At 39.6% G+C, this 24,154-nt stretch overlaps 2 protein-coding genes across 6 annotated transcripts in view; one reads left to right on the top strand and one right to left on the bottom strand.

Annotated features, from left to right (window-relative positions):
- The window catches only part of LOC121729912 (E3 ubiquitin-protein ligase TRIP12), a 57,810-nt gene extending 38,740 nt beyond the window's left edge, over positions 1-19,070 (top strand). For all 5 annotated transcript variants that reach the window (XM_042118619.1, XM_042118616.1, XM_042118617.1 and 2 more), the window contains exons 18-39: positions 2,160-2,338; positions 2,647-2,850; positions 3,181-3,310; positions 3,594-3,669; positions 4,266-4,432; positions 4,889-5,063; positions 5,351-5,540; positions 6,012-6,190; positions 6,589-6,775; positions 7,086-7,183; positions 10,601-10,732; positions 11,267-11,391; positions 12,138-12,287; positions 13,167-13,378; positions 13,781-13,872; positions 14,001-14,223; positions 14,503-14,961; positions 15,428-15,616; positions 16,447-16,615; positions 16,925-17,041; positions 17,796-17,975; positions 18,348-19,070. In XM_042118619.1, the coding sequence (XP_041974553.1) occupies positions 2,160-2,338; positions 2,647-2,850; positions 3,181-3,310; positions 3,594-3,669; positions 4,266-4,432; positions 4,889-5,063; positions 5,351-5,540; positions 6,012-6,190; positions 6,589-6,775; positions 7,086-7,183; positions 10,601-10,732; positions 11,267-11,391; positions 12,138-12,287; positions 13,167-13,378; positions 13,781-13,872; positions 14,001-14,223; positions 14,503-14,961; positions 15,428-15,616; positions 16,447-16,615; positions 16,925-17,041; positions 17,796-17,975; positions 18,348-18,544 (3,830 nt within the window). In that variant the 3' untranslated portion in view covers positions 18,545-19,070. The remainder of the gene's footprint in view (positions 1-2,159; positions 2,339-2,646; positions 2,851-3,180; positions 3,311-3,593; positions 3,670-4,265; positions 4,433-4,888; positions 5,064-5,350; positions 5,541-6,011; positions 6,191-6,588; positions 6,776-7,085; positions 7,184-10,600; positions 10,733-11,266; positions 11,392-12,137; positions 12,288-13,166; positions 13,379-13,780; positions 13,873-14,000; positions 14,224-14,502; positions 14,962-15,427; positions 15,617-16,446; positions 16,616-16,924; positions 17,042-17,795; positions 17,976-18,347) is intronic.
- A 293-nt stretch (positions 19,071-19,363) lies between these two features.
- Positions 19,364-20,825, bottom strand: LOC121729924 (transmembrane protein 256 homolog). Its single transcript, XM_042118644.1, has 3 exons — positions 20,687-20,825; positions 20,325-20,597; positions 19,364-19,724 (listed from the first exon to the last, which is right to left on the bottom strand). Exons 1-3 carry the CDS (start codon positions 20,756-20,758, stop codon positions 19,581-19,583), a joined length of 489 nt encoding a protein of 162 aa, XP_041974578.1. The 5' UTR covers positions 20,759-20,825; the 3' UTR covers positions 19,364-19,580.
- Between the last annotated feature and the right edge of the window lie 3,329 nt (positions 20,826-24,154).

Here is a 24,154-nt window from a genome sequence, read left to right as displayed (position 1 = left end):
ACGACGTCATGTTTTATCTTGTTCTCTTTTTTTAATGAAAATTGAATAAGCTGATAGGGTATAAGTAATAAAATAGAGCTGTACGTTCTCTGCAATTGGATTGTTTTTTTTTTATGAAAAAAGGGGGCAAACGAGCAAACGGGTCACCTCATGGAAAGCAACTTCCGTCGCTCATGGACACTCGCAGCATCAGAAGAGCTGCAGGTGCGTTGCCGGCCTTTTAAGAGGGAATAGGGTAATAGGGGAGGGTAGGGATGGGAAGGGAAGGGAATAGGGGAGGGTAGGGAAGGGAATAGGGGGATTGGGCCTCCGGTAAACTCACTCACTCGGCGAAACACAGCGCAAGCGCTGTTTCACGCCGGTTTTCTGTGAGAACGTGGTATTTCTCCGGTCGAGCCGGCCCATTCGTGCAGAAGCATGGCTCTCCCACGTATAAAAGTAATAGTTTAGAAAAAGTACCGTTATCGAGATATTTTTATATAAACAAACATTGATTCCTTTTTTAGTTCAATGTTACAACGTTTATTTTGATAAGACAGTAGTATTACGGTCGTATGAATAAAAACTTAGCGAAGGTTTACAACAGCTTTATAAGCCTGTTGTAAAATTTAATATGAATAAAGGTTCTCTAACAGTGCTCTAACACCTTTTTAAGGTGACAGCTGTCAAAAAATAGCGCGCCTGTTTTAAACCTATTTTAAGAACATTTTAAGCATATTCGATATGAATAAACGTTTGCTAACAGTTGTTTAGGCGCGAAACGTCAAATAGGAGTTCGCAAACTTTAGTGAAGCCTCGGACCTACTTTAAGACCATTTTAAGAGACTGAAAATGGACGTAATATCGAGTATTATCGCGATTTCTGACATTATTGCAATTTGAATCAGTAAGGGTCTCTACAGACGGACCGCATTTGAACTGCAATCCAACCGCAAATTGCAGTTCAAGTGCAGTTTAAATCCAGTTGACACGATTACGGGTCTACACAGACGGATCGCGTTTCAACTGCAATCCAACCGCAAATTGCAGTTCAAGTGCAGTTTGAATGCAGTTGACACGATTGCAATTCGACTGCAATAGAACTGCAAACCATACAGTTTACACGACTGCACGCCAACTGCAACTGAACTGCAATCCGACTGCGCGTTTAGTTTGCAGTTCTATTGCAGTCGTATTGCAGTCGTGTCAACTGCATTCAAACTGCACTTGAACTGCAATTTGCGGTTGGATTGCAGTTGAAATGCGGTCCATCTGTGTAGACCTTACAATAGAACTGCAAACCAAACGCGCAGTCAGATTGCAGTTCAGTTGCAGACTTGCAGTTGGCGTGCAGTCGTGTGAACTGCATACTGACTGCATCTAAACTGCACCATCCTACCCGCCCGCACGGTCCGCTCTCCAGCAGTGCAGTTTGGATGCAGTCGGTATGCAGTTCACACGACTGCACGCCAACTGCAAATGAACTGCAATCCAACTGCGCGTTTGGTTTGCAGTTCTATTGCAGTCGTGTCAACTGCATTCAAACTGCACTTGAACTCCAATTTGCGGTTGGATTGCAGTTGAAATGCGGTCCGTCTGTATAGACCCTTAGATACATTGTGTCAAATGCACTAATTGTAGGCCTCAAAAGTAAAACAGAAAATAGTATTTTTAGTTATCTTCTCCTTCTTTTCATTATTATTCTTCTTCTTTTATTATGGCGGCCTTAGTGAGTTGCCAATGTCAAAGTCTACTTTGCTCTATGATTTATAAAATCCATAAAGTACATTTATTTTTTCTTTACTCTTTATTTTTGACACATTGAATACAATTTTTAATCTGTGGAATACAATAAATTGACACACTGCCAACATTAGCAAAAAAAAATCTTATAAAACGTCATCTAAAGGTATTTTACTTAGCGAAGGCTTAGCAAGCGTTTATTCATATGGAGTGTTATAAGACGGTTTTTAACTTTAGTGAACATTTTAGTTAGAAAGCTGTTAAAACGTTCACTAAGATTTTTTTATTCATACCACCGTTAGAATATAACACCGAGCGTAAGAATATAGTAGAATATATATAGAGAGGAGGACAGTTCTTACAAAGTAACCTATGTAACAATTGTTAGGTTAAAATTAGACTCTTCACGATTATTCAATGTATTCTATATTTCACAGATCCGCGTATAGCGATGGTCCGCAGCAACCCGTCCCTAGTGCGTGCTCTCCTGGGCGTTCTACACGAGGTGTACTGGAGCTCGGCGGGCCCAGCCGTGCGCTCGCAGGCGCTGAAGGCGATACTACGCTGCGTGTATTACGCCGACGCGCCATTGTTGCGACAAGTGCTTAAAACACAGGTATGTTTTGTAAGAAATTCATAAGTGTTCTTTATTTGAACGTACATACATAGCGTTTCAAGACGACGCGACATGACAGTCAATTTGACGAAAAACGCTCTCGTTGTCTCTCGATGTCAACGATATTGACTGTAAACATGCCCTAGCCGACTAGTCTGTTTTTCAATGCTGGCAAGCATTTTTCCGCGAAACTTCTGAATTAACGTTTGACGATAAGGCAGAGGTTTTTCATTTTTAATTAGTCTTGAGTACGATGTCTCAAGAACTTAATAAAATCTCTTTCTCACCATCCATTTTTATTGCGGCAGGTGATATCTTCACACATCGCGGGCATGATGGCTTCCACTGACCTGCGCATCGTGGTTGGCTCCCTGCAGCTGGCCGAGATCCTTATGCAGCGGTTGCCGGAGGAGATGGGCGCGCAGTTCCGCCGCGAGGGAGTCCTGCACCAGGTGGCGCAGTTGGCGGAGCGCGCGCCGCAGCCCGTCGCGCAGAGGCAAACTAAGATCAAGGTGAGCTCATAATGTTCTAAACGTGTGATGACCCCGTGAGAAAGCTACTGTTAATTTTTATTCTATAATTTTTTGGACCATAATAGTATTGTGACTTTTTCCATAACAAAGAACAAGAGAGATAAAATCAACGATCAATTTTAACTCAGTACGGACTATGGTTAACTGGCACAAGTGCCTACATCTAGGTGCTAGATTAGTTGTTCCCGTCAATATTAGTCGTAATCGATTGGCTTAAGTGATATTAGTTAACTTTATTGTCTTGTAGGTTGGCTATAAAATTTGTCAACTTTATTGTCTTGTGGCTATAACAAATGTGTCTATTTGCAGTCGCCAAGCGGCTCGAGTGTCCGGTCGAGCGGCGGCGCGTCCCCGCCCGCATCCACATCAGCAACGCTCGATCATAGCAATATGTCACTCGCATTCTCAACTTCGGGATCGTTCATCGCTAGTTCACTTTGTAAGTTATTAGTAATGAAGATAATTGTATAGTTTTCTTTCTATTTGTGTGTGTTTGTTCTTCACATTTGTGTGTGCAGTGCTGTGTATGTAGAATGTCTTTATAACTTACAGATAGCGCTGCGTAGTATAAGGGAAGACAATAAATTATTTTGAAGCTGCATCCATTTATCCAAGTATAGGCGAGGATATTTTTGCGATGCTAAATTAGTCGAAGTTACTATATTTTGTCTTAAGCTATTTCACGTTTGGGTTATTAAATACACACATTTTCATTGTAACAGTGGCAGCCAGTGAAGCGAACGTGTCTGAACCAGCGACATCGGCATCGACACACCCACAATCAACATCAGTACACCGGTAAGTTTATATTTTTAAACGGAAAGCCTAAAAATGTCATTGATTTCACTGTTTGTATAGTCTGCTAAGCTGATACCAACTCTACCGCTGACCCATAACTACTTAGTTCTTTCAGTTGCACGCAAAAATTAATTTCTACCTGCCCGTGATAGTTATTTAGGTTGGGTTGCACCAGAGGCATGGTTAAAGTTATGGTTATAGTTAAGGCTAATTTAACTATAACCTTAACTTTGACCACAGAATTTGACATTGCTGGTCCGACAAGGCTTTATAAGAACGTGGGCGGGGGCGCTGCTGGTAAAGGAGAACTGTCAAAAATGGCGTTTTTGTATGATGACAGCGGTAGTTCCTTTTTTCGTCACGTGCATTTAAAGCCTTGTCGAGCTCTATGTTTATGGTTAAATATGGCGTCTTGATGGCGTCCATTTTTAACCTTAACCAAAGATTTCACATTTTGCATTGTAGTTGAAGTTACAGTTATAGTTAAAGTAAGTTGGTGCAACCTACCCTTAGTTGCTTAACAATAAGAATTATTCGATTACTTAATAATATATTTTGCATTTAATACTAACGTTTTACGTTTATTGACATTTCAGTTCCAGTAGTCCGCTACAGTTGGCAGAGATGTTGAAACGCAAGCGCGCGATCAAGCGGTCCAGCGGCACTAGCGGGCGGCACGGACGCCGGCGCGACGACGCGGCGCCGCACAACGTGACGCACCCGCTACCGTCCGTCGCCGCCGTCGCCGCGGTCGCGTCGCACTGTACGTATTATATTATCAATTCGCATTTAGATACAGATAGACAAATGTGTGACAAAAGATTTATCGTTATCCATCATGGAAGTATAATTTATCTAGTTGATGCTCATAACTACATTGCTCAGAAATTTGTTTATCGCGCGGTAACCATACGTTTTTCGAAATAAAAAGTATCCTATGCCCTTTCCCGGGACTCAAAGTATCTCCTTACCAAATTTCAGTAAGTTCAGCGGTTTCGGCGTGAAGAGGTAACAGACAGACATACTTTCGCATTTATAATATTAGTATGGATGCATTGTGGTTGCTATACAGTTATTGCGGTATTTGTTTTGCCTCCTTACTCTGCTCCGCTGTTTCTTTTATCTTTTTTATATGACTCTTCTAATATACGTATCGGAATTTAAAAAATCATTTTTAACATAACGAAACTTTTTTACAAGTTATTTAAATTATTCGCAGCATCAAGTGTACCGTCCGCGTCCCGTTCGGCGAGTCGTATGAGCGGCACGTCGAAAACGTCCTCCTTCTTGTCCTCGCTCAACCCGTCGCGCTGGGGCCGCTCGCCGCACTCGCATAAGGAGTCCGGCCTGCTCGCCTCCCCGCATCAATCCACCAATCTCACCGTACAAAACAAGTAAGTGTTTGTAAATCGAGTTTTTTTAAGTTCATCGCATCTAAGGTGATCGCACATTTATTAGCACGTACGCGCCGAACGCGCCGCATTTTAGAATATTAGTTGTATGTTGTATGAAATGATGTGAAACCTTTCACATTCATCTGCACCGTACGCGTGTACTATACGGTGTGTTCGACGCGTACGGTGCTGACAAAGCAGCGATATAGACATTAGAGAGCCTGCGAGTAGGCCTCTTAATTTTTATAATTGTTTCAGTATCCTAACAAAATCATTTGCTATTACAGAGAGAAAGTCCGCGAATGGATAACATGGCGCGCGGGCCGTCTGCGCGGGGAGTGGGGAGCGCTGAGCGGCGGCGGCGGTGCGCTGGAGCAGCTGGCCGCGCTCGCCGCAGCACTGCCCCGCCCCCGACCCGCCTCCGCGCTGCGCCGCCTGCGCGACACGCTACGCGACCACGACGTGTCGCCGTTTGAGGTGAGGATATCGTTAGTCGTTGGTCAACATGATACATTGATACAATTATACCGTCACTTTACACCGTACGTCTTGACAAATTACTATAAAACGTTCAGTTCATGTCTTCTTTTGTCAAACATTAAAGCTATCTTTTTCTGTTAGTAAAAAATAAATTCATGTTGCATAATAATAACTCGGTTATTTTTTCTTATTACATTAAGGCTGGCTGCATACATACATTTTCCGTATGCGATTTACGAATTCGTTTTTCGTATTCGGAATTCCGTGAGACCAGCGCAAATGTTCGTTTTATTCACGCGCGACTTGCACTTTAAACGTACGTGCGGAATTCGTTCCGTACGGAGAAAAACGAACGTGTGCGGCAGTTAAAGCATTGTATACTGTCCATACATTCGAATACGGAAAATGTGCGTGTCTTAAACTTAAACAATTTTCGGTATATTATAATATATTGTTTTCTTTCCGTAGATCAACCATTCCGGTGTGCTAGGCGCTCTACTGCAGTTCCTGACGGGCGTGGACCCCGAGGCAGAGGTGACGGAAGACAAGGACGAGGAGTCGCGCGAGTCGAGCGAGCAGACCGCCGCGTGCGAGGAGCGCCTGCGTCTGTTCCTGCACGTGTTCGCTGACCTGCCGCTTGTGGCCGAGTGAGTTTATAACCTTGCGTCGGATTGAAAAAAAAGAAACTTTTTTTTTTAAATCTTATCGTTGGTAATTTTGTAACATTAAAAAAAAAGACAGAATGTGGATCGTTTTGGTAAAAAATTGCGTCGTCTGAATCGCACCTCAGGAGAGAGACGAAGGTCGAAGTTGTTTTTTGTTAAGTTAAAGTGAAAACATACATATTAAAAATCATTGCTGGGTGCTTTTTAAGAATTTTACGACTATACCTAAACCCCTTTGTAATAAGGAGATCCACATTTGTATATCGGCTCATTTTATTTATTATCATTACAGTTATACACACAAATAAGATATTTACGCAGCGTAACTATTTATTACTATTTCAAATCTGACCTGTCTAACTTTAATTTTTTTTCTGCAGCGACAGTGCATGGGCAGAGCGTGCGAGCGTGATCGGCGCGGGGAGTGGGGCGGGCGCGCTGGCGGCGTTAGTTTCCCGCGTCAACGCGTGCGTGTCCCACCTCGAACAGTTCCCCGTGCGAGTGCACGATCTCCCCGCGCGGCCTGCAACCTCCGCGCTCAAGTTCTTCAATACGCACCAACTCATGGTGAGTCTGTGTTTTTTTTATATTGTCTTGAATGGATGCTAAGTGTTGGGGATGCGTCATCACTGCTTTGTATTTTTGCGAAATGTAGCACCTGTAATTGTTTGTGTCTTTTCGTCTTACTAAAAAAGAATACAGAGCATTTGTGATAAAAGAACCAGTGACTTACATGAAACTTAAAAATACTTACAACAAGCACATGTAAACTGTATTGTTTACGCTGAATTCCTCCTACTTACTACTGCATACATTATATTTTGTTTTATTAGCTCTGTAGTATATAAATATATTTACAAAAAATATTTGTTTTCAGTGTGATCTCAAACGTCATCCGAGCTGCTCAAACCTGAAACAGTGGAAGGGTGGCGTCGTTCGGATAGACCCCCTAGCTTTAGTCCAAGCCATTGAGAGGTGAGAGTTGTACTCATGTCATGTTAAAGTATGTATACCTCTGATCTCCATTATACAAGTACGCTGGATCTATGATACCCACTTTTTTTTGTGCCATTTGAAGCGGAATCAGCGCCCCCATTATTAGGACAGATAACTAAATTTGACGTAACCATTGGTAACCGAACCGAATTGTTTTCGTGTTTTTAAAGTGTTTTAAAAGGTTTTACGCGATTAAGTAATATATATATATATATATATATATATATATATATATATATATATATATATATATATATATATATATATATATATATATATATATATATATATATATATATATATATATATATATATATATAAGTGGTGATAGTTCATAGTTAAACAATGAAAGGGTGTATGTTATGTAAAACACGGTACAAAAAGGGATGTGGGGTTACATTTCACAAGTAAGTGATTTTAACAGCTCATTTCTACGATATTAAACTTTTATTGATAATATAGGCACTTAAAAATGTGGCACTAATCTTATTATACCGTATTCACCACATACGAGGGCTGCTATTTATGTATCCGGAACTGGCCACTTACAAGAACAATATTTAAAAAGTAATTACAACATTTGAAAATAGAACTCTTTGGTTAAAGAATACATTTTGTTTCATGTGACTGTCAATTATTTTTCCATTGTGGCGTCATTTTGAAAATTGCGTGTCTTCATTTGCCATGGATTTAACGCGTGAACATTTTCGTGCAATGATTTACTACGATTTTCGGCGTGGGCTAAATCAACAACAGTGCTTTATTCAACTCACCGCAACTTTTGGAGATGAAGCACCATCAAAAACCACTGTTTATCACTGGTACAGTGAGTTTAATCGTGGGCGGCTCACGGATGAAAATAAAGAAGGTCGCCCAAAAACAGCTGTTGTCCCACAAAATATAGATGCTGTGCGGGAACTAATAATGCGTGATCGTCATGTTACATATCGCGAGATAGAGGCGTCCTTAGGCATAAGTATGACGAGCATACATAAGATATTACACGAACATTTGGCTGTAAAAAAAATATTTTCGCGTTGGATTCCGCACAACTGGACAATCGATCAAAAACGGGCTCGTGTCGATTGGTGCAAAAAAATGATAAAAAAATACAACCGTGGTACGTCAAAAGCCGTTTATAATATCTACACAGGTGATGAATCTTGGATCTATGCATATGACCCCGAAACTAAACAACAGTCAACGGTGTGGGTGTTCCAAGATGAGCCGAAACCAACAAAAGTTACTCGTGCAAAAAGTACTTTGAAGCAAATGGTCGCCTGTTTTTTTGGAATTAATGGACATTAGAGAATCGTAAAACGGTTAATTCTGAATGGTATACGACCATTTGTTTACCAGAAGTCTTTGAAGAAATAAGAAAGGACAACCGACAACGCAGAATCATATTACATCACGACAATGCTAGCTGTCACACCTCAGCTGAAACAACTCAGTTTTTGGAGGGTCAAAAGATCGAATTGACTGGTCATCCGCCGTACAGCCCTGATTTGGCACCTAACGATTTCTTTTTATTTCCATACGCGAAGAACAAATTACGTGGTCAACGTTTTTCGAGCCGCGAAGTGGCTGTTGATGCGTTCAAAAAGCACGTTTTGGAGATACCTCAATCAGAATGGAAAAAGTGCTATGAAAATTGGTTCCAGCGTATGCAAAAGCGTGTCGATCATCGCGGCGAATATTTTGAAAAGCAATAAAACCATATTAAATGATATATGTTTGTTTCTTTTTTTAATTCCGGATACATAAATAGCAGCCCTCGTATTTACCTTTGTTTTACCAATTTTTGATAAACAATATAATTCAATAGTGCTGCAGTTTTCTGTCGATAAAACTTATCGATATCTATAGTAATTGTATTGAAATCTCCGATAACCGATTTTTATTATCAAATACATATTGTGCTCTTAAAATAATTGTCAGGTTTCCGTCTGACGAAGGAAGACTGGAATTATGGTTGAAAAAAATTAAAAAGCCTGGTTGGCGTCCGAAAATTGCTACTACCGCTTGCCGTTACTATTTGAAGTTTATAAACGTTCTCTGTGAAAATACAAGGCGCAAAACTACCATTTCATCGTGATTATGTTTGGAAAATTTATTTCAGCGTCTACTCTTTCTTGACAGACTGTAACTGTGTAACGGTAACTAATAAATAATGTTAAAGTATTATATAATCCTTCATCCTATATAATCCTTCACGTTATACATTCCCCCGCTTTTTCCACATTTTCCTCTATTTCTTAGCTCCTATTAGTCTCAGCGTGATAAAATATATAAAATGGGCTGTCTAACACTGAAATAATTGTTCAAATTGGACCAGCAGTTCCTGAGATTAGAGCGTTCAAACAAACAAACTCTTCCGCTTTATAATATAATATGATGAGATTAGTTAGGGTCTAATCACACAGAACACTTATTCAGCTTTGTTCAGCTTTAATACGATACACTGTAGCACTACTTTTATATTATTAGAAATGAAATTAGAAAATACAATACAACAAAGTTTTCGTTAGAAGCTTATCTTCAGTTTTGTTTTTAGTTTTTCGTAGTGCTAACTGCTAAAAATAAATGGATTATAGATAGGTACTGCTACTTCACGTTATCTACGTATGAAATCGTTGTTGATTTATTACGCCTATCTAAATTACGGAGAGGAAGTCTGTAATCTTTAATACAAATATGTAGCGTTTGTATTATTCAATTAAATATTTTTGTCCTAATGGTCGACATTATCTGAATCTGGAAACATTTCATCTATAATAGAAAAGACAGTTGTACATCACTAGTATTAGTTCCAAATGCTCCCACTACTGCTATCAGCGTCAATATGGCGACAACACGACGTAATTTTTACGTCAAATTTAGTTCCTAGCCCTAATAATGGGGGAGCTGATTCCGCTTCAAATAGGCACAAAAAATAGCTGTCATTTCAAAGGGTATCATCAGTCCAGCGTACTTGTATAATGGAGGTCAGTGATGTATACTTATACGTTTAGTTAAAGTGTCTAAACACACTAGGCTGAATTAAGCTGGCGTAATTTCCGCCGCAAATGTCAAACGCATACAAAACGCGACGTAATAGTGTGTCACCCCTCGTATTCGGCCCGTATTTGGTATGCAATTTAAACGCGGCGAAATTTACGCCGGCGTAATTTAGCCTAGTGTGTCTGACTCAATCATTTCTTTGGCTCTAAGCCAAAGAAATGATTGAGTCGACAACAAAATTTTCACAAGGGTTAGTTTCTGCTAGATAGTAGATATCAATTCATCTGATATCTGAAAACGGATTGAAACATAATGATATAAAAGCAGGACAATCATCTCCGCATTTATAATATTAGTAAAACTTTTTATATTAATTTGTATTTAATAAATCAGGTATCTGGCACAACGCGGCTACGCGCAACCGCGGTCGCGCGAGGGCTGCGCCGGCGCACACTCGGACGACGAGCCCGCCTCCGACGACGATGTCGAGGACGCCCTCGCCACGCCGCCGCACCATCCGCCAGAGTGAGTACTTGACGAGTAGTCGTTGAGTCATAATTCCCGTTGGAATAGGATTTGCAAATCTACCGCTTTGTTATTCGTCAACGTTAGACGTGCGCATTAGTGGGCTCCTAGACGATCAATTTTATTTTGCAATATCATTAAACAATTGTATTGAATAATTTATTTGACAATAAGATTGAAAGGTGCGTTCAATATCAACTCTAGACGGTCAATAATATTTTACAATACGTGATTGATCGTCTAGGGGCCCGCTTAGTTGTCGAATCCAAGTCGAATCACCCTTTGTAAATCAGGGCCAGAAAATCGCCAAGATTAATAATAATTTTGTCAGAATATTACTGACTATATGTGACGTATACATTTATTTACTACAAAATGCGACGCCATGGCCAGTTGACGCCGGCATGCAACGGACTGAATACAAATTGCCAATTTATTGAGTTCAACCTTTATCTTTATGACCATGTCTTGTATTCATTAAATTGAATCGTATATTCATGACTTTTTTTTTGACACCTGTTCATTTATTTTCAGCTCGGACCACAAGCTAGAGTTTCTGATAGGCGACACGGTGCTGCCGTACAACATGACTGTGTACCAGGCGGTGCGGCAGTTCGGCGAGCAGGCCGACGCCGATACAGACACCGAGACACCACTAGGTATTATACAGCTATAACTACAACATTTTTTATGCTATTGTTACGAACACACAGAGCCATCTGGCGTCAAACCAGCGAAACTTATCGAGGGGACACACTACACAGACAACATAAATCCCCTACTCGATACTAGATGGCGTTAGGTGCGCGAGTACATGCTCGAACTTTGTAGAAAGATTCCACACTTGTTTACGCGAATAGTGTACATTCGGGAAGGAATGTTCTCGTACGGTCTAGGGCTCGCCTCGACCCATATAAATAGTCGCAGGAGGACAGGCCGACAATCAGTTCGATACGAGCTATCATCAAGGCGACTTCGAAGTGAGAAAGAAACAAGTGATCAAAAAGTGATTCTAGGGGAACGTACGACTTGGCTACGACCTAGGACAGTGATAGTGCTTAGAGTATTGGACATAGTGCTTTTTGTAGACCTAGTGCTCGTGAATAAAGTCTTCAAGAGAGTCAGCAGGTCTTTCTCTCCAAATCCTTCGAACCCTAGCACGTAACACTATAAATTCAGAACTCAGAATAAGGAAGGACAAAAAAATCATTTATGCTCATTCCATACCTCAAAATATGTGACCACGCCTTTAACTATTTTATCTATTTTGATTAAAATATTCAATATTTTGTCCCTGAAAATGCGCTACATAGTCAAATGTTGTATGTATCACAGTAATTATTTTTGTTAGTTTTTTTTTATATGCCTCGATATTCAATTAAGTAATAAGTATGCCCGTTTCCAGCGAACGCCGGCATATGGGTGCAGACTCACACGATATACTACCGCGCGGTGGAGGCGAGCGAGCAGCGGGCAGAGGCGTCCGCCTCGCGCAAGGGCAAGGGCCAGCCCACCAAGATCTCATCTAGACGTAAACCTGATCTCCTGTGGAATGGTATGTTATATGTTGACGTAATTGAGTGTTAGATGGCTTTTTGCGAATATGGTATATTTCTCTAATATGAGACAGGCCTAAACTCGGACGGAATATACAATTTAACAAAACTAAGTGATAATACTTTAGGATGTGTATGGGTCCCCTATAAGTATAGAGCAGTGGTTCTTAACCGGTGGTCCGCAGACCACTGGTGGTCCCTGGAGGCATTCCAAGTGGTCCGCAAAGCCATCCTAATAATTTGTGAGAATTCAGAAATTAGTAAAAAGTATGGACTGTGCAGTAACATAAATCACATTTAATTAAAATCAAATTTTTGCTTTTTGCTAAATAAAAAAATGAGTGCTAATTATAAAGTTGTCCTTGTTTCCTAATTAAAAAAACCCTTAGTTTAGGTAAACCAACCGGGTGGTCCCCGGCTAGACAAACATTTGATAAAATGGCCGTGACTAAAAGGTTTAAGAACCACTAGTATAGAGTGGCCTGTGGCAGCGCTGAAAGAGTAACTTCTTTTTACTTTTGTGTGGGAAAATTCTTGACGCACGGGCGCTTGTCCATACAAAACACAAATAAGGAACTTTGTTCCAAAAAAATGCTTTTTTTCAGCCCTGCTACTTTCACAGTGATCTTTATATTATAAGAAGGAACACATACAAAACCTATTATCACTTAGTTTTGTTACACTTTGTATGTTGCTTTAATATCACTTATAGTTGTCATTGTTTGTATGATTACTTTGTTAATAAATCAAGACAATAATTATTGACAAAGATGTTTAAACAACAACAGTATAATAAAGTATTCTTAATTGTAATTATGTCATGTATTGTTGGAAGCACATCATGCTAAATAAATGCTAATGTACTCTTGAATGAACAGAGGGCGTGGTACCGAGTCGCGGTTCGCCGCTAGTGGCGCTGCTGCGTCGCGGGTGCTCGCTGGGCGCGGAGGTGCGCGACGCGTCGCTGCCCGCACTGAGCCTGCTGCGGGCGCTGCACGCACTGTCCCGCCACTGGCACACGCTGTACCGCGCGCCCTGCCTGCCCGACCACCGCCCGCTGGTGCCCAACGCGGAGTTCGTCAACGCCAAGGTATTAACACTTCTACATTTAGGGCCTGTTCCGGCACTTGTATCAGGAAGTGGTGTCCTGATAAAGTGCCGGATAGTCTATCCACAACGTATCAAGTCACAGTCTGTCAAGTTAAGTGGTGGATAGCCTATCCGGAAATTATCAAGAAGTGGTGAAACAGCCCCTTAGCCTACTAACAAAAAAAATATATATCCACAGCCGAACATAGAACCTGCTCCTTTTTTGAGAGTCGGTTAAAAATATTTATTACTAAACTAATTTAAACAATAAAATATAACCTATATTATATTTTGTCTTTGTCTGATACATAGAATAAGTAGCTCGAAAGACAAGAATAGAAATCACAGCGTATTTTTTGTTACAAACGGGTAAACAAAATCTAAGTAAATGTTTTGGTTACAGCTCGCTGCCAAAGCCAACAGACAACTTCAAGATCCTCTAGTGATAATGACAGGCAACTTGCCCCCGTGGTTAAAGCGAGTCGCATATTCATGGTAAGTTATGGTAGTTTTATTAATAAATAATAATCACATAAATTAATTTGTGTAATTTTTATGTCTTCAATGATAAGAAAGTCGTATAAAAGACTATGCAACGATTATCACAATTTATATGATTGCAGCCCATTCATATTCCCGTTCGAGTGTCGTCACCTGCTATTCTACGTGGTGTCGTTCGACCGGGACCGCGCGCTACAACGGCTGCTGGAGGCGGGCGGGGAGCGCGCGGCGGGCGGCGCCGACGAGCGGGTCGCCCCGCGCCTCGACCGCCGCAAGCGCACCGTGCAACGCGACAACGTGTTGCGCCAGGCCGAACATGTTATGCACGAGTTCGCGCATTCCAAGGTACACTATGACAGTTGTCATTTTTTACACATCGTCTGATAATTTGTGCGGAAACTATTTTTGAGTAGACCTCAAAAGCAAATTATTGGTGTTGAACTTTAAATCGACTTGAGTCATTGACTTATTTTTCGTTGCCATCAAAATTTCTTGATGTAATAATTATTTACTTTTGAAAAAGAATCAGTCTGTTTTTTTATTATGACTATTAATCATAGTCGTGTTAGTGCTCGGCTGTAATTTCAAAGTCAGTTTGAATAAAAAAAATTCACATCTTTTTAGGCATTACTTGAGATCCAGTACGAGAACGAAGTGGGCACCGGTTTGGGCCCTACCCTGGAATTCTATGCGCTCGTATCACAGGAGTTGCAACGCGCCGATTTAGACCTGTGGCACGGCAGCGAGAACTTCAAGCAGAAGCCCACGTCGTTCGGCGGGGAGATAGTGAAGAGTCAGCCGCCGGTGGTCACCGATAGATCGTCGGACGCTGCGGCGCGACTGGCGTCTTCAGTCCGCGACGCTTTGAACCTCGACGAGGACAGATCGCCTGAGCCGTCTGACCTCGAGAAGGAGACGTCGATACCAACGCCGGCGCCCGACGCGACGTACGTGACGTGGCCGTGCGGCCTGTTCCCGCAGGCGGTCGGCCGCAACGCGCGCGCTTCCCATCTCTCCCGCGTCAAGGCCAAGTTCCGCTTCCTCGGCAAGTTCATGGCTAAAGCTGTCATGGATTCGAGAATGGTAAGTTCCGTGAATATTTTTTTTGTTAAGTTTTGCGGGGCTAAAATGGTCGCTTTGGAGAATCATATATGATTCATTTTTTTTTAAATCGCAAAATGCAAGTCTGCTTGCAATTCATGTCTAGTAATTCGTACTAATTTGACATATTATTTTGTCAGTTTGACAGTTTTGACAATTGATTTGCTGAATTGATTGAGAGGAATTGCTAAATGTGACCATTTTAGCCCCACTGTTATAGTCCTGAGATGATTTCTTTTTGATAACGTCATCAACCGTCGTCCTTTTAATTTATATGGACGTTTAATTTATTTATTTTCATGGACAGTTTATTTATTGTGTAAAAACCGGCTCAAAATACCTGGTAGTTCCATATTTTTGCAGAGCATAATGTTTATTTAATTAAATAATAACTCAGTTCCTTGCTCTATAATAGGTAAATTTTCATTAAATTCCTTGTATCGCGTAGGTGGACATTCCGCTGTCGGTGTCAATGTACCGGTGGCTGACGGGCGAGCAGGCGTGGCTGGGTTTGGGCGACGTGCGACACGTCGCGCCCGAGCTGTGGCGGTCGCTGTGTCGCCTGCGACAAGTCGCCGAGCGCGCGCACGCCATACGCGACGACGCGAGACACACGCCGGAACATCGGGCGCACTTGGTACGTATACTAGATTGAAAGATAATGGATCTATGACATAATAGGATTCAGTCTAAATCTAGGGTTCAGAGCGTATGCTCTCTCTCTAGTTGTGTGAGTGTTGTATGAATAAAAGATCACTTATAATTTATACCAATTATTCAGAAAAACAATAATTATAATTATTATGAATTATCTGTATAATGTGGCACCCTATTTGGAATAACTTCAGTAGAAAATAATTAATAATATGTATTTTGTTTTACATTTGCCAGGCTTAGCAGTACTTAGCAGGCACAGGCACCGATGAAAATGTATGGAATTGACATAAGCGTTCGTGAATATGACGTTGACGTTCGACTCGTCTTATGTCAATTCCATACATTTTGATCGGCGATTATGTAACGAAGCGAAAACGAAAAAGTTTCGGCTAAATGGCCTGGTTCTGCGTGATCATGGGTCGTATAAGCTGTAGACTAAAAGGGGAGAGTAATAACTCTCCCCTCATATTAACGAACGCTTATGTCAATTCCATACATTTTCATCGGCGATTCTATAACGAAGCGAAAACGAAAAGATTTTGGCTCACCCCCCCAGGGCTTGTAACACAGAATGCCGCATCCTACTCTAACAAACGTAAAATGACGTTGTTAGAGAAGGACGCGGCATTCTCGTACGACTGTTTGAGTCTCAAAACGGTGTCGTAGTAGGTCTACAGTTACTGCATATCATCCAAAATCTTTTGTTAGCAATTTTCGCGCGACAAACTACTGTTTAACATAATATTATGTCCACTCATCCTCTCGAACATCATCATTAGTAGTAGCACTACATGATATGAATATTTACAGATAAACGGGCTAGAACTTGACGGGTGTCCGATCGAGGAGCTCGGTCTGGACTTCATTCTGCCGGGTGACGGGTGCACGGAGCTGCGGCGCGGCGGTCGCGATATGCCCGTCACCGCACACAACCTGCACGACTATATTGGGCTCGTCACGCACTGGCTGCTATATGAAGGTATAGTGATTAAACCTACTTTGAATTTTTATATATGCTAGAATGTTTCGAACTGTTTAACTTTTTGGGTTGCCTCAATTTATTTTGACAACCATACCATAATATATATTAGATTTTGTGGTATGCTATTTGTTCATGGAATTAAAAGAAAATACTTGAACATGAGAAGAGATAGGTAACTATGCTAAGTCATAACTTACTTTTGAGGAAAATGTATGTTTAGCATATTATATTTTGTGTTTACTCAAATATTTTTATAATTTTCCTAATGTATTGTGAGTCACATTATTTTTATTTCGTTTGTTTTAGGTGTACTAAAACAAATGGAAGCATTCAAGGAGGGTTTCGAATCGGTATTCCCGTTGAACAATCTGAGGATTTTCTACCCGGAGGAATTGGAGCAGGTGTTCTGCGGAAGTTCGTCAGGTACGTCACGCAAACATACACACACAATGGTTGAAACATCTTTTTAAAAGTGGGCTCAAAATAGATTGCCATTGTATTTATTTAAATTGACAGCATTGACTTTCTGATATACTAATTTGAATACATTTGAATATGAGTTAACATTAAGTTCGCGGATTAAATATCATAATCTTATATTGTTTCACTAATAATTGTATTACGTATTTATTAAAGAGGCATTAAGTTTCGACAATCAATTTGCTTATCTCTACAGAGCACAAGAATTTAAGTTTTCTTTTTACCTACACTCGACACTATAATATATCAAAACTAGTTGATGCCTGGACTATGTCAGCCCAAAGTTCGTTTATCGCGCGGAAACCGTAAATTTTTCCCGGGATAAAAAGTATCCTATGCCCTTTCCGGGGACTCGAAGTATTTCCATACCACATTACAGCAAAATCGGTTCAGCGATTTAGGCGTAAAAAGGTAACATACAGACAGACAGACACACTTTCGCATATTATATAATACTAGCTATTTGACCGAGCTTAGCTCGGTATTCGATGAAAATGACATTTTCTAAAAATGATTCCTAGCTAGATCGATTTATCGGCCCCGAAACCACCTATATACTAAATACATGAAAATCGTTGGAGCCGATTCCGAGATTCCAATTATATATACGAGAATTGCTCATTTAAAGATATAAGATTAGTTTGGATATTGTTTGTATAATAAGTCCTAAACCTAAAGAAACGTCTTTTTCCTATAGGAAGTCGCGATCAACGCTGGGACCCAAGAATGCTGGCGGACTGTATACGCCCCGACCACGGCTACAACGCCGAATCACGTGCCATTCGTATGCTCATCGATATCCTCGCCTCGTACACCAGAGAGGAGCAGAGACTCTTCCTGCAGTTCGTCACTGGAAGCCCCCGGCTACCGACTGGAGGTAAATATTAGATACTAGATGTTGCCCGCAACGTAGCTCTCGCATAGGGTAGCTCCCATAAGTGTTTGTTACGATAAAAAGTGTATACTTCCAATCAAAATCGATCTGATAGCACTTTAGTGCAACCCCAACAAATTGTACCATAGAGGAAATTAATTCCTAGGCAGTTGACAGACCAACGTCATATGGTCGGATCATGTCAATTTAATGTTAATTGTGATCTGTCTGTCGGGTTTGACGTAACTCGGATACAACTTCTCTGATAGTACATACATTTTTGATGCACAATTACATAAAACTAAAGAGACTCGTATCATTTTCAACGCTATATATTTGCAGTATTTGAAACTCATGTCCACACTTATCTTTCAGGTTTCAAGGCATTGAATCCGCCGCTGACTGTGGTGCGTAAGTCTCTCGAGTCGTCCCTGGACCCCGACGAGTATTTGCCGTCGGTGATGACTTGTGTTAACTACCTGAAGTTGCCCGACTACAGCAGCGCGGAGGTGATGCGCGCCAAGCTCCGCCTCGCAGCCTCAGAAGGCCAACACTCCTTCCATTTGTCATGAACGATTCGAACTTTCTCGATTATTTTCATTGAGTTCGACCCCATAGTGATTTTTTGTCTAAGAGCGATTGTGGTTAGTGATATTATAAATTCCCTGGGAAGTATCGTGCGCCCCGCCGACGACTTTATGTGCAATCAGAGTGATTTATTTTTCCATGAGACAGACGCTCGAGTGCTGTGAACTAGTTTTGTTTTGTTTAGATTATAGAGATATGTTTATAATTATATTTTGTGTTAATTTAATGTGATAGCTTTGTATATTTCTTTATTTAGACTTTACTTATAATAGACGTAATAATGTGCAGATGTGCTCATTCGTGACCAGAACCTAATCATCTGTATGGCATTCGCTTGCACTGCATCACATGTAAGCTCGAGAACGTCCAAATCTTGGTCAGGTCTGCACACATATTTATAGCATTTATTATTACCAAACGGTGTATGTTTCGAGAATAGGTAACATATAAAGAGTAAAGGAAAGTGCAAAATTTAATATGTAATAATTTCAATAAACTCTGTAAACAATATATTTCATTACGTTTTTTCTTTTTTATACTAGTCAGTACTAAAGTGGTAACAACGACGTCGAAAGTATCATCGCATCCAACCAATAATCACACTCTACCTGTAGAATATAAGGTGTATAAGATAGGTTATTAATAAAAATATATTTTAGGATTACAATATATATTTTAACCTTCTTTATATTAAAGTCCTCGGAATTCAGGTATCTGTGACAGTATTGATCTCTAATAATAATAATTGTTACAATGGTCGCTGATACTTGATGCATGTACAGATACATTATCCCTTTATTTTCGCATTGTATTATTTACACGAAAAAGTTGTTTGTGGGTAACTAAGTAACTCTTAAAATATATATAATATGGTACAGTACATTTAACATTACTTTGTCACATAATTCTCACGTCTAATAAAATCAAAATAATTGGAATGACTTTACTATCACTCCCTTCCCGCTACATTCCCTTAACCAATAGCGAACAATAGATAGTGACTACAAAAACACCAAAATCTTAAAGTACCATTGCCAACCAGCCGAGAATGAGGCAGGAACCTCCAATCGGAGTAAGCCGACGTAAACGCCTTTCACCGGTGAAGGCGTGGTAGTAGCATGTGCCGCAGAAAAGACCCATACCAACTATGAAAAAAGACCCAGCCTGGAAATTCAAAGGGTTATTATTTAAAATAAAAATAACAAATACAACTACAGCTAAAATCTGATATAACAACATTGCTGAAGGAATTAACAATTAACACAATGAAAGTGAAGTGAAGTAGAAACACTATGGATCAAACATCAAACAAATTGATAAAATATTATGCAAGATCTTAAATCTTAATTTTTCAAGCCCCATAAGCGCACCGGTGATCGCGACAACAATAGAATATAATAGCATTTCCAGCCTGCCTAGCATACGGCATACGCTAACGAGATATCTCACTCTACATGTTTTCTTGATGTTTGTCTCTTCATCTCTATTGACCCTAGCATGACAAAAAAAAATCTCGTGTAGATCTACCATTGAATTAATAAGACATTTGTATAGAGTTTGGTCAAGATTTTGACATTATGAGACGAGTAGTTTTTAATTATCTCGAGAGTGAGATATCTCGTTGGCGTATGCTAGGCAGGGTGGAATCTGCGATCAAAGTATTAATATAAGTCTTTGGTATATGACCAGACAGGTGCAGGGTGAAAAATGTATAATAATAATATTTTTTTAAGTGGTAATAATATTGTTAAAAAAAGTACTAACTATATAGGGTCTTCTGCAAAGTGGCACCGTCATGAGAGCGAGGGTGTGGAGGAAGTGGAATCTGTTGGATGTTTCAAATATTTTCTTGAGATCTTCCTTTGTTTCCGTTTCGGGGAAGGTGCGGTGAGCTCCCATCGCTCCGAGAACGACAGCGCTGGCCCCACTGAGCCCCGCCAGGCGCACAAAAGGCCCAGCTTCCTGAGCAAGCTGCCATAACGACATCCTGATAACGATCGGCTTAGGAGCTTCGACTGGTTTACTTTGAAACACACCCTGCAAATGATTAGTCGGCGATTGAGTAAGAGTAATCTTGTAGATGGATGATATCCTAATCTACGTATCTGATAGTAAATCGAACTTACTATGTTGCGTAAAACATTCACAGCTCCCTCCGTCACCGTATTAATCATAAGAGTATCGAGCAGATTAACCATACCTTTGCTTTTAGCTGCTTATTTCAATAATAATGAAAATGATATGCACAAAATCGTTTTTATCAACATAAATTTTTGTGAACTTTGACATTTCACATTTTTAGGTACTGTCAATGTCAATACTAATTTTTTTTCTTATAATGGCACTTCGGATACATAACCATGGCCAGTGTCGAGTATAATATTATGGCGGGAAAACCTTTCTATATCGTAAGAAGACCCTGTACTTAAAGTTAATGGACAGGGCCTGCGGAAGATCGCTGCATGACTTCGTCCACGCTTTTATGTTTAAACTTTAAATGCTTGCAAATTGGTGATATTATATCTTCGAATAATAAAAACCATAAAAACTACAGTCTGTCAAAAAAGTCATGAAATTAAAAAGTGGCAACATCGTAGTGTCATCCCTTTTTTCTTACATTGATTTGAAAGGGATGACACTACGATGTTGCCACTTTTTAATTTCATGACTTTTTTGACAGACTGTATAAATAGGCATATCTTCAAATTTTAATTATTTAGTTGATTCCCTGGAATATTTTTATTTCTGCATATTTTTTAAAATCAATAATCGCATATCTTATATCTTTAAACGAGCAATTCTTGTATATATGTTACGCTCAAAGACCGAAATCGCTCAATGAGCGAAAAAATGGCTCACAACGCGTTGTGGTCACAGTGAAACAGCCACGACGCGAAATTCGCGTCGTGGCCCTAATGAAAACGGCCACGACGCGTTCTGGCAATCACAAAAAGACCATAACGCAAAATTCGTGTCGTGGCTGATATGCTATTCGTTAATCGTTTTTCTTCTTGATTTGTTCTTGATTGATTAATCGTCCATAGGTATGGAAGGTTATATTTGAATTACCACGCGTACTACAAAATATTTTTTCTTTTACTAAATCTCTGCATATCGTGTTTTTCATTATTATTTGAAAATATCCATAGTTCCATAATATCCGTGCTAATATTATTACTGTCTGTCTGTCTGCCGCAACGTGTTATTGTTTGTTGTTTTTTTTTAAATATAAGGTAATCTGATCTTAATAAATTATAAAAATTTAGCTTTATTTTTATTTATATAATTTAAATATAATACTACTAGTTGATGCTCGCAACTACGTTGCGCCAGAAATACAGTAATAATATTAGGACGTATAGTATGGAATTATGGATATTTTATAAATAATAGTGCAATATAATTATGTAGTGATTTAGTAAAAGTAAAAATATTTTGTAGTACGCGTGGTAATTCAAATATAATCATCCATACCTATAGATGATTAATCAATCAAGAATAAATCAAGAAAAACGAATAGTATATCAGCCACGAGTCACGGCACAAATTTCGCGTTATGGTCTTTTTGTGAGTGCCAGAACGCGTCGTGGCCGTTTTCATTAGAGCCACGACGCGAATTTCGCGTCGTGGCTGTTTCACCGTGACCACAACGCGTTGTGAGCCATTTTTTCGCTCATTGAGCGATTTCGGTCTTTGAGCGTATATAATTGGAATCTCGGAATTGGCTCCAACGATTTTCATGAAATTTAGTATATAGGGGGTTTCGGGGGCGATAAATCGATCTAGCTAGGAATCATTTTCAGAAAATGTCTTTTTATTCGTGTTTTATCGATAATCGATAAACTGAAAAATATGACTCTTCCTGACATCTATTGGCGAATAATAATACTATTTTGTTGGCAACTAATTGTTTTAAGGACCAGTAGAAGTCAATGAGTGTTTGCTATACCGAGCAAAGCTCGGTCATCCAGGCACTTATTCTTATGTGAATTATAAAAATAATTATCTATTTGGCCCCTCTTTCACTTCACAATTTTAGAAGATATTTTGATTTAAATTTTTCTAACCTAGGGGAATCAACAAAGCTAGTAGAAAAAAGCTTTTTCAGCTAAATAAACATGTTCAATTTAAATATAAACATGTATAAAATGGTCTTCAAACTAAACTTGTTCGTTAATTAAAACCAAATACAATGAACGGAAAATGAATTTATTTGAAATATTTTGACTTTAAGAAAAATTTTTTTTTATATATTTTACTTATTGGTGTCATTTATTTGTATCAGTATATGAAGATAATGTAATTTGTTTTAGTAAAAATATACAGAATGTACCAATTAGGTAAATAAATGTAAAATATTTTGATTCCTTACTTAAAATACCCAGGGTACCTATCATCAAAATGTATGTAGTGGGAATCAATAAAAAGTTAGTTTTTCCTGAGCTGTACAAAAACTGTGCATGTAGGTTAAACAATAAATAGTCTAACTTAAAACCATACTCATTATCGTCGTTTACATCGTGTCTAACGGCCATTCCCAATATTTGATCTATCTCTGGTTTTGCCCTACTAGAGATAGGAATAACTCACATTAGACATTAGTCTCTAATGTCAATTGTGAGCTATTCCTATCTCTAGTAGGGCAAAACTAGAGATAGATCAAATATTGGGAACGGCCGTAAGCAAACTTAACTTTGGAAATGACATTGTAATTAGCGAATAGGGAATCAATTGTGTAAGGAACCAAGGTTGAGGGAATCAGATATTTTCCTTTGTAACTCGGAAACGGAGCAACGAATTGTATTACCTCCTTCCATGATGTTTAGAGGGCTACCGAACCTCCCGCCCTGCGCACCTGCAAGCACGTGCTTCTTATAACTAGGGAGGTACGAGCCTCCAAGTGAAGCGTATAGGGAATCACTATGTGAGCCATGACAAACCTTAAAATGACTTTTTCTTTTTATATAACGATATAATTATAGGTTGGTTAATAAATATTTTGTTTATACTCTTACAATTTATTTACTTTAAAATTAGAATTTCATCGTATTTGTGGAATTTATAGTGATCTCTGGGGACAGGACACGTCCAGGGAATAAATTTTTCGACCTTTAAATTAATTTTAATTATATTTACAATTAAGTTTTTCTACAGAATCTAAGTGGCCCAGTTAGATCACATCTTATATTACTATAAAAAAAATACAAAGGTCTACATATGCAACTCTGCGCGTAGTTTATACGCCCGGACAACTAAATTTTGCGGTTTGGAGAATCAGCCAAATCTATATAGGTGTTTGGTACCTATTGAATTTTTTAACAATAAAAAAAATTTATAATCAACCTTAAAATAAAGTACTTATCATTAAAAATTAACATGGGCGTAGCTAGGCACGGGCATGGGGGGGGGGGGGGGGGGGCAGCGTCTCCCTAAACGTAGGAGTGGAGAGAGTAGCAGGATAAGAGGCATGGCATTCGATGCGAAAATCACGAGAACTTCTGAACCGCTTTCTTGCCGTTTTCGCTGATGCAGTATTTATAATAAAGTCGCTGAAAACCCCAATTGATGGTACACCGGTTTTAAGCGAAGCCAAT

Source organism: Aricia agestis, chromosome 8 (genome assembly GCF_905147365.1).
Source record: "Aricia agestis chromosome 8, ilAriAges1.1, whole genome shotgun sequence".
Classification (NCBI taxonomy): Eukaryota; Metazoa; Arthropoda; class Insecta; order Lepidoptera; family Lycaenidae; genus Aricia; species Aricia agestis.
The sequence above is the reverse complement of the archived record's forward strand: the minus strand, read 5'-3'. Positions and strand labels throughout refer to the sequence as shown.

What these genes read in the sequence shown, in the direction of transcription:
- LOC121729924 (XM_042118644.1), bottom strand. Translation starts at nt 20,758, where the DNA reads ATGGTTAATCTGCTCGATACTCTTATGATTAATACGGTGACGGAGGGA. An exon ending in TGAATGTTTTACGCAACATA is followed by an intron (nt 20,598 to 20,686) that starts GTAAGTTCGATT and finishes AATCATTTGCAG; the next exon opens with GGTGTGTTTCAAAGTAAACC. An exon ending in TTTGCAGAAGACCCTATATA is followed by an intron (nt 19,725 to 20,324) that starts GTTAGTACTTTT and finishes TTGAATTTCCAG; the next exon opens with GCTGGGTCTTTTTTCATAGT.